General features: G+C 45.8%; 1 protein-coding gene across 2 annotated transcripts; it reads left to right on the forward strand.

Annotated features, from left to right (window-relative positions):
• Window positions 1–488: 488 nt before the first annotated feature.
• DEPDC7 (DEP domain containing 7) lies at window positions 489–9,299 on the forward strand. Of its 2 annotated transcripts, none has more exons than XM_038139611.1 (9): window positions 489–639; window positions 2,951–3,338; window positions 4,873–5,003; window positions 5,884–6,073; window positions 6,885–7,099; window positions 8,179–8,321; window positions 8,513–8,638; window positions 8,726–8,804; window positions 8,992–9,299. In XM_038139611.1, the coding sequence occupies exons 1-9, from the start codon at window positions 567–569 to the stop codon at window positions 9,207–9,209; spliced, it is 1,563 nt and encodes a 520-aa protein (XP_037995539.1). In that variant the 5' UTR covers window positions 489–566; the 3' UTR covers window positions 9,210–9,299. The 2 variants fall into 2 exon arrangements, with proteins under 2 accessions (XP_037995539.1, XP_037995540.1); XM_038139612.1 differs by lacking the exon at window positions 489–639 and adding an exon at window positions 1,778–2,492.
• Window positions 9,300–9,608: the final 309 nt, after the last annotated feature.

A 9,608-nucleotide genomic window follows, 5' to 3' on the forward strand; every position in this document is an offset into this window, starting at 1 on the left:
AGACGGTCCAGTGGAAGGTCACAAAGATAGTCAGGGGTCTGGAGCATCTCTTTTAAAATGAGAAACTGCAGGAGCTGAGCCTGTTCAGTCTGGAGAAGAGAAGACTGAGAGGGGATCTCATCAGTGCACATGAACATCTCAAAGACAGGTGACAAGAGGATGGTGCCAGGCTCTTTTTGGTCATGCCCAGGACCGGATGAGGAGCAGTGGCCATAAACTAAACCACCAGAAGTTCCACCTCGGTACGAGGAAGAGCTTTTTCCACTGAAGGTGGCAGCACACTGGAGCAGACATTCCAAAGCCACCCGAACGCGCTCCCGTGCCACCTGCTCCGGGTGACCTCGCCAGGGCGATCAGACCGGATGGTCTCCAGAGTGCCTTCTCCCCGTGACCATCATTCCGGGGCTGCCCAGGGGAGCGAAGCCGCGCTCGGGCAGCGCCGGTGCGGTCGCTGCCCTTCGTGCCCCGGGCCGGGCACCGCCCAGGGGCGCGGCGGCTCCGCCCCCGCGGGCTCCGAGTGCCGCGGGCGCGCCCGGCGCGGCAGATGCGCGGAGCCGGCGCTCGCCATGGCCACGGTGCGGGAGAAGGCGGCGGCCCTGAGCCTCAGCGCGGTCTGCAGCCCCGCCGCCAGGCCGCCGGGTACGGCCGAGCGCCGGGGAGCGGGACAGGCGATGGGAGCGGGAGGAGCGGGATGGACGGGACGGCTCTGCCCGCCGCGGGATGCGGGTCCCCGGCGGCGGCAGCTGCGCTCGGCGCCTTTCCCGGCTCCGGGAGCTTCGGAACTTGGCCGCGCTCTGGAGCCGCTTCCGCGGGGACCCTGTCCCGGCTGCGCGCCCGCTGCGCCCGCGGCAGCGGCAGCTCCGGGCCGGGTGGCAGCGGCGGGATCCGCGGGGCCCTGCCCTGCCCGGCCCTGCCCTGCCCGCGGAGCTGCCGGCGGGGTGCGTGCCAGGGATGCTCGGGCAGCTCCGTGGCCCCAGCGCGGCTTAGGAGCAGGTGCCTCGGTAGCGCAGCGTGAGCGGTGGAAGGGCGCTCGCTGGGAACTGGTTTTGCCCTTTTTGTTTCCCTACCTTGAGCGCCTTAACTTTGTGGAAACGTCTTGTCTTAATGCCACGCTTCACACCGCTTCCTTCAGAAAAGATCCGAAGGCTCTGTGCATGTAAAGAAGGGCTGATAAGGCTGTGAGTAGTAGTTAAAGCACTGCAGGTTGTACGTGTTTGTGTTTATTCTAGCCACAGAAACCAGTGTGGCTGTATGTTTGGTGGTGTCGGCTTGGGAGTTCTTCCCTCCCAAAGAGCATAGCTGGCTATTGGAATGTAGGGCTGGAAGTGAATTCTGTGTTCGTTGTGTTTGTGCTGCCTTCCTCAAGGTCTCATCGGGTTAAAGTGTCAGCAGTTGAGTACCTTTTCCGTCTTGTACTTTTAAAGCTTTGGAAGCTGGAGGTTCTGGGAGAGTTCTACCTTGGCTGGTTCAATGCTGTGTATTAAAAAGCTGTTTTTCTTTTCTTTTCTCGTTTCTCGGTTTTTGTGGGGGGTTTTTTTGTTTGTTTGTTTGTTTGGGTTTTTTGTTGGTTTTTTTTTGTTTTTGTTTGGTTTTTTGGGTTGTTTTTGTTTTGTTTTGTTTTTCCTGGCTTGAATCTTTTCAGAAAGGAAAGATGCTGTCTTTCTGAAGTGTTGGTGTGTTCAAATGGCGGTGTGTTCCTTGCTTTCTCTCCCTTTTCCCAGTCTTCACTGCTCCTCTACTCCTCTACCTTTCTTTTTCCCCTTGCTTATTTGCCAATTTGGGCTTTCTTGCAGCTGGGGATCAGCTGAAAACTGATTGGTGATTTGGTGCCCCAAATTGGAATACACCTCTCTAACTAAAGCCACTTCAGACTAAACAGAGCAGAAAAAAGCCACCTCCTGCATCTCTGTGGAAAACGCTGGTGGTAATACGTTCCAGAAGGAGCTGCATGTTGTTGTTTTTTTCAAACACTGCATTGCACTGTTAATTCATTTGGTTTGAGGTCTGTCACAATCCCAGCTGGCTTTCTGTAGGATTGCTGCCAACTCCTCCTTCCATATTTTGTCCTTCAGCTTTTGATTTCTCTCTTCTTCCTCTGCTTTCACTCTTAGTAAATTATTCATCTGACTTACTGAAAAACACGTTCTAATGCTAGCCTCCCTGGTGGCTGCAGCTCTCCCCAGTTGGGTGCCACCTGCTTAAAAACAAACTTCGTGTGTTTTTGAGTCCCTGTGGCGGCTGAGCGTAGCCTCAGGTCAAGCTGTTGGCTGCTGGCATTTTGTTCTAATCAGACTGGTAAATGAGTAATAGTTCAGTGGTTCCACTGGGGGAGGGAAGGCGGGCTGGCTCACGGAAGTGGCATTGGGTGACAGAGCCGAGGTCTCCGCTGGAGCCGCGCTGGCAAAGGGCTGTCCCGTGGGGTCGGTGTGGAGTGAGCGGCATCTCCAGAGAATCCATGGACTTGTTTGGGGTGTGCTAAGCGCTGATGTTAGGTAGCTTGTGTGTGTGCACAGTCCTGTAGCAAGCAGGGTTCGGAGGTGTCTCTCCATCCCTGCTTCCCTGTTCCCTGCCCGCCGTGTTGCTCTGGTGTTACAAGTGCATGCAGCTGGTTTGTGGTTGTGGGACTTGTGTGCTTCTGCAAGGGTGACCATTAGGTGACCGAGGGACGCACAAAAGGACAAAGGGAGAGGCTGAAAAAACAGGAACTCCTGGTTGCAAAGCTTTAGGCTGGTGTAGCGAGGGGAACCACCACAGAGAGAGAGGGAGACAGTGGCGCAGAGCAGGCAGACTTGCTGAGGAAGTAACGCAGCGTTAATGCCTGAGCAACCCGAGCCAAAGTGGAAGTCTCAAAGATTTTTAGATCCTTACGAGGTTGATGAAAGCTAGAAGCCAGAAAGAGGGCTGTTCTCTGTGGCTGCAGCATGAATCCAGGCTTTGTCTGTGTTCTCAGGCTTCAGCCTGGCGCAGAAGCCCTTTGGAGCGACCTTCGTCTGGAGCAGCATTATCGGCGCTCTCCAAACTCAAGTGGAAGTGAAGAAGCGCCGCCAGAACCTCAAGTGCTACCACGACTGCTTCATCGGTTCGGATGCAGTGGATGTTGTCTTTGCCCATCTTCTGCAGAACAAGTATTTTGGGGACGTGGATATTTCCCGGGCGAAGGTGGTGCGCGTGTGCCAAGCGCTGATGGATTGCAAAGTGTTTGAGGCTGTCTCAACGAGGGTCTTTGGCAAAGACAAACGCTCCGTGTTCGAGGACAGCAGCAGCAGCCTCTACAGATTCACGAACGCCTCCAACCAGCCAGAGCTTGAGAAAGATTACCAGCAGTGTACCCCGCAGAGGTTAGTACGTGGAGGTGAAGAGAAACTTTTTACAAGAGGAAAATATTGTGTGGTCTGGGGGAGAGAAAAGAAAACTTGTACATTTACAGGGTAAAAATAGACACTGCATAGATGATTGTGAAGATGTGGGTGGAAGACAGGTAGGAAAGAGCAATTTGAAGAGAGTAAACCACACAGCCTACATGGTTACTTGTTTTCTCTGTCTGTTATCATCTTGCCTTGGGGCAGGGAGGTGAGAGGGTAGAAATTAAGTGCATTTACATACTGATCTAAATCAATATAACCAGCTGGGATTCAGGCCATCAAACAGGCTAATGCAACAGGGCACTCTTTAGTCACTGCACATCTAGCTCGGGCATAAACCAGTAATCCATGCACCTTCTAAGAAAAAAATGTTTTCTCCTTTCATCATCTTCGCTTTGCTGCGCTTCCAACTTAGCTCTTTCTTTAGCTGTGGCTTTATGCATGTATGACTTGTTCCCAGGCAGGGCAGCAGGCTGTTCTGCTGTTAGCTATTGCACTCCATCCTAGAACCAGAGGGAAGTGCAGTGCTGAGGTTTTGTTTCCCTGTCTCTTTAGGAGTGGGCAAAGAAATCCCTGGTGCTAGCTAGCCCCACACAAAGCAGAACGTGCAGATGCCACTTTGCCAAATAACTTCCCTTCAGCAGTTTTTGTGAAGTGTTTGTCTCTTCACCTTCTCTGACATATTCCTACAAGAAACCACGTGGATGTATTTAATGCAGTAGTTTTAGCAATGTGCACTTTTGGAAATTGTAAATGGTATTGACCCAAAATTCCTTATTTGATTGATGTGTTCATGTGAGTAGCAAATGTGAACTTGAGTGCATCAACCCCGATGAAAAAAGTAGAGGAACTGATATTAAAAATATTTCCTTTGTCCTGCTTCTCCCCTCTCTCCCACTAGCTCTTGTTCTGTCCTAAAGCATACTGTCCCAAGTCTTTATTTAAAAAGAGAAATTAAAACCACTTTAATTATATGTGGTATTTAAAAATATTTCCATCAAAAGAGCTGTTAAAGTAAGACTTAGAATATATTGAACAAACAGTCATTAAACAGGATTATTCCTGTTTTATTAGTGTAGAATGAAGGTGTTTTTCTTCTGGGCAGGGCACAGATCCATTGGGTTACATTTCTTCGTTTAGTCAAAGGAACAGCTCTATCAATGCATGCATATCCGTTTCAAAGATAGTGGACATCAAAAAGATTTTGCAGTGCCCTAAACCAAAGAAGAGTTTGGAACTGAAATCATACAGCTGTGCTTGGAGGAACAGTAATTTTGTGGCTGGAGTGGTTCTGTTATGTGCAAATAATTTTTGAAGGTATGATACATTCTCCTGGGTGACTTGGACAGAGGAAGTGTCAGGCTGGGGAGACAAGGGGGATTATATAAATATCTATACAGGAGAAAACTTTTGATCTTGGGACAAATCTGTATGTTGCATGATATATTTGGTTATCCATATATATGGTTATAGATATATATATCTATATAAAAACTGGTTTTAATCTCAGATATGAGAAGAGCACATTGCTCTACTCCACTCCATTCAAACCAGAAAGCCTGGAGGATCTTTGGGAAAACCTAAGTCTAAAGCCTGCAAGCAGCCCTCAAGTAAACATCTCGGACAGCTTGTCCCGTCGAGGTAAGCCAAATAATGTCATAGTCACTTGTCTGGGGGAGAAGGAAGGTACCTCTGCAGGACTGGGAAGACCTGTGCCCCTCAGGTTGGAGAGGGAGGCAAACGGACACTCACAGTATTTTGGTTTGAACACCATGTCATGAAAAGGCAAATTATATTTGTGGCAGGCTTGCCTTCTGCTTTTTATTGCATCAGACAAGAGGCATTGTCTCTTGATTGAAATAAATCAGCATTGACTTTTTTGGAGAAGAATACCCACTGTGTAGAGCTTGATTTGAGTTAGAAATGTTCACAATACTCAGTTACCTGCCCTGCTTGTGCTGGTTTTAGTCAGGGCAAATAGTCTGCTGATAGCTGGAAGTGAATTGTGTATCTGCACATCCAGCACTCCTTTAGTATTGTGTCAAACTATTCTTGACGATTCACAGCTTGTCTTTCAGACCAAACTATCATCTAATGTGTTTTTTCCTTTGGTTGAAAGTGCAAATGCATCCTAGAAACTGCGGTTTCATCATAGGGAAATATTCAAGGAAGCTGTGATAAGGAGAGTGTCACTGTTGTACTTTTTTTTTTTCATCCCTTATCTAGAGCAAAGATTGTTTGCAAATTAGAGCACAGAGAGTGTAAGGCACTTCAGACTTACTCGAAAAGCAGTTCTCCCACACTTGTAGCTAACTAAACAAATGGGTAATTCTTGCCTTTTTGTGGTGATAAAAGGCACTTCAAGCTGATAAGAGCCACATGCTTTGCTACTGCAAGTTTCTACTTTGGTAAAATCAATCTGTTAGGTTAGGCCTGATGGGAGGAAGGGGAGTTATCTTCCTGGGGATCAGTTTTTGCACATGCTGAGTCTCCCTGTGCTTTGTGCATCCACCCTTTCCAGTTATTAATGAAGTGTGGCAAGAGCAAACAATTGCTCGCCTGCTGCAGCTGGTGGACCTCCCTCTCCTGGAGTCTCTGCTGGAGCACCAGGAGATCAGACCTCAGCTGCCAGAGCCCAGGAAGGCAGCTGGATATGTCATCACCAGCAACTACCTGGACAGAGAGATCCTCAAGGCTTTCAGTGACTCTCAGTAAGTAATCATTGCTGTCCTCTGCAGCTCTGAAAAGCTTTCTGCTTTCAGGGGACTGTAAAGCACAGTTGGTCTTTGGGGGCATGTAGCAAGTGTAGCAGTCTCAGTCCTGTAGAAAGGATGTGAGCAGATGCTTTTGTCCCTGTTGGACTTGACTGGAATAAATAAATAATAAATAATAATAATAATAATAAATAACAATTGCTTAGTGAGAATGTCTGCTGAACACTGGGATGGGTTTTGAATGCAATGGCAGTAGTTGATGGTATTCAGAGGAGAAATTCTTTGCTGCATTGAGGGAAGATTAGAGGGTTTGTAATCATCATGAAAGTTTTTCCTGGAGACATGGCTTGTGAGAAACTAGTTTAGTTCCTCCTACTGTATTCAAAGAGCTAAGAATGTTGAGCTTGAAACTGTGCATAGAGTTGAAAACATTCTCAGAAAAACTTGTACCAGTCTGAATCAGATCAAGGTTCATGTTTCTGTTTATCTAGCGATAATTGTGTCCTTATCTAACAGTAGAGGACATGATTGACTTTGGGTTTTACTGCTTGGGACTGTTTACTTGTGGGTTACTAATTTTTCATCTTGATTAAATACACAACAAAGAGGCTTATGACTGTGATCTGCCCGAGTGTGTCAGGTGAAGTGTCTTGTGTGTGAATTTCCAGTGGGTTTTAGTGCCTACACATGCAGTTTCCACTGTGATGATGAAGAAACCAGTCTGCCTGCTCTCTGTGGAAAGCATTGCAGCCAGCTCTGAAGGGCATCCACAATGAAAGGTACAAACCCAGACCCCTCTGTCTTCCAGGACAGACGAGTGGCTTTCAGCAGCAATTGATTGCTTGGAATATCTTCCTGATCATATGGTGGTGGATATTAGCAGGAACCTGCCTGATCAGCCAGACAAAGCAGATTCCTGGAAACTGCTGCTGTTTGAAAACATTGGGAGATACTACAGCCAAAGAAAGGAACCACTCTTAAGCCATGCATCTGAAATTCATTTAGGAATTGCAGAACTATTAGGTAAGTAAAATAGAGCTGTGTTCCAATGCTAATGTGAGATGTGTACTAAGAAACTGAGTGTTTACCTCAGTCTTACCGCAGAGATTAAAAACTGACTTCTACAAGTGGTTGTTTGGTTTGGTTTTGTTTGTTTGGGGGTTTCGTGCATGGCTGGGCTTTTTTAAATTTCTAGTCATAAGGACTGTTCTTTGACATTTTGGTTTTTACTGTGTGCAGTTCTGTAACCATTGTTCAGGTCTATGCAGAATGGCTGTGAAACCAGAGTGAGATAGTTTGGTACTAGCTGGTATCCGTGGAAGTCAGATATCCATGGGAAATGAAATATAAATATAGCCTAATAGTAAATATTTAGGCTGTAAGAGCTAAACTGAAAGCTGTAGATGCTTGGTACCCCATTGGCAACTTTTAGTTTTTTCTTCTTTACTTGTTTTTTTTAAATTTTGTTTGGACAGCATTTTAGAAAGCTTTTGATGTTTTAGTTCTCAACATTTTATCCCAGATCTCCTTATTTTTCATAAGTTCTCCGCCTTGATTATTCTCCTTTTTTCATGTTAACTGGAATACATTTATATCCCATTCTTCCTCTCTACATGACAAAGGATATTAGTACAAGCTATTTAATTTAAACAATTCCCAACTCTAAAATGACAAATTAAAACTTAGCAAAGTTCTACAAAGTAATTTGCAGTTAACTCATTGAACTAGCCCATGTATCTAGGACGTATTCCTCAGTTTTTGTGAGGTCATTATTACCACAAGCACAGGTAGGTTTGCTGGTTTTTTTTAATAGAACCATTTTCCTTTTTCAGTATTTCTCATCCCCTTTAAGATGGCTGAACTGTAATTGAACTTAATTACAAGGGAGCTTTAATGCCAGGCTGGAGGCCTGTGTGTGGGATGTTGTCACAGGCTCTGCAAGCAGCTCTCCTCAGCCTGGGAGAGGTTTTTGTGAGGATGGATTGCTGTGTTTGGCCTGTTCTGTTTAGAGGGATGGGCATCTCTTCAGTGGCTAATTCAGGTGTTTTATGGTAACATTTATTTAAATGAATATGGCAGTGGATCCCTTTCTCTCTCCCCAGTGAATGGGAAGATGGAGCAATCTTTAGAAGCTGTTCAGCTCTATTTGAAGCTCCTAGACAGCCAAGTCAGGGAGGAGTTCAGGAGACTGCTGTACTTCATGGCTGTTGCAGCACATAATTCTGAGCTGAAGCTACAGAAGGAGGTAAATCTGCATTCTTAACAGTTGTTTTACTCTTTCTGAAATCCAGAGGGCCCAGGTACTGGTCAGAAAACACCTTTGAAGTTTAAATTTGTGATTACAGGAAAAGCAATGTCTCAGAACAAAGCTGGTGCCCTTCTTATTGGGGAACACTAACTCTCCTCTTCTGGTCATTATTTCCCTTTGTTCTTTAGAGTGACAACAGGATGGTTGTGAAAAGGACATTCTCTAAAGCTATCATCAACAATAAAAACCTATCCAGAGGGAAAACTGACCTCCTGATCTTGTTCCTTGTGGACAACCAGAGAGATGTGTTGAAGGTAGGAGCTAGAAAATGGCCAGGTCTTGTTTATCTGCTCTGTTCATGGAGAACTGCCTTCTTCAAGCTGCTGTTTCATCTGTTCCAGATCCCAGGGGCACTGCACAAAATGGTCAGCAATAAACTGCTGGCCCTGCAGAAAGGCCAGGATCCCTGCAAGATATCGGGTAACTCTTCCCACTGAGCTTTGCCCTCTTGTCATGCCCCCAAACGAGAAATGCCTGATGCAAAAAGAAAAAAAAAAAAAAGTTTTTAACAATGGCTGATGGGATCTAAAGGAGGGTGGGTCCCTGGAATCTCGAGGGTGGGTGGAGTGTGGTGATAATCCTCTGAATGTCTCACCTTTCCTTTCAGGTTATACCTTCTGCCAAAAGCTCGATGAGAGAGAGTATCGCTCCAACACAGAGAAGACCACAAAAGATGAGCTGTTATCTCTATTGAAAGCCATTGATGAAGATTCAAAGCTCTCTGACAAAGAGAGAAAGAGGCTGCTAGATCAGTTTCATAGTAGTAATCCAAGTATTTTTATGCAGTATTTTGGAGACAGAGTTACTAATATGTGTAAATATTGATTACTTTATATACCCCAGCAGTGAAAACACTAATATATTTGTAAATCTTTTATATTCATGTATCTGCCTAATAAAGTTATTTTCTGGAAATTGATGGAATTTATGCAATTATTACCACTGCTAACAGTAACTGAGTTTGACCTTTATTTATAGTTCAGCTTTTCTCATTGTTAATTGCTATAGGACCAAAATAATACTTCCTTTTCCTCCCCAAAAGCCAAGTACTCCCTCTATTCGAGTATCAAAATCACCGAGATGGAAGACACCATGAATGAAATCTCTCTACCACCTTTTGCCCTAGCAATGAATTTTTTTGGGGTTTTTTTTTCCCCTAATTTGCCTTGGATTATGTGAGTATGACATAACATTGATCTTTGACTTGCCGTGTGCTGGAGAGAG

The sequence above is a fragment of the Motacilla alba genome, chromosome 5, assembly GCF_015832195.1.
Source record: "Motacilla alba alba isolate MOTALB_02 chromosome 5, Motacilla_alba_V1.0_pri, whole genome shotgun sequence".
Lineage (NCBI taxonomy): Eukaryota > Metazoa > Chordata > Aves > Passeriformes > Motacillidae > Motacilla > Motacilla alba.

Bases quoted from the DNA above. Each gene is read 5' to 3' on its own strand.
- DEPDC7 (XM_038139611.1), top strand. From the start codon at position 567: ATGGCCACGGTGCGGGAGAAGGCGGCGGCCCTGAGCCTCAGCGCGGTC. The intron at 8,639-8,725 runs GTAGGAGCTAGA...CATCTGTTCCAG, and splicing joins ACCAGAGAGATGTGTTGAAG to ATCCCAGGGGCACTGCACAA. The intron at 8,805-8,991 runs GTAACTCTTCCC...CTTTCCTTTCAG, and splicing joins GGATCCCTGCAAGATATCGG to GTTATACCTTCTGCCAAAAG.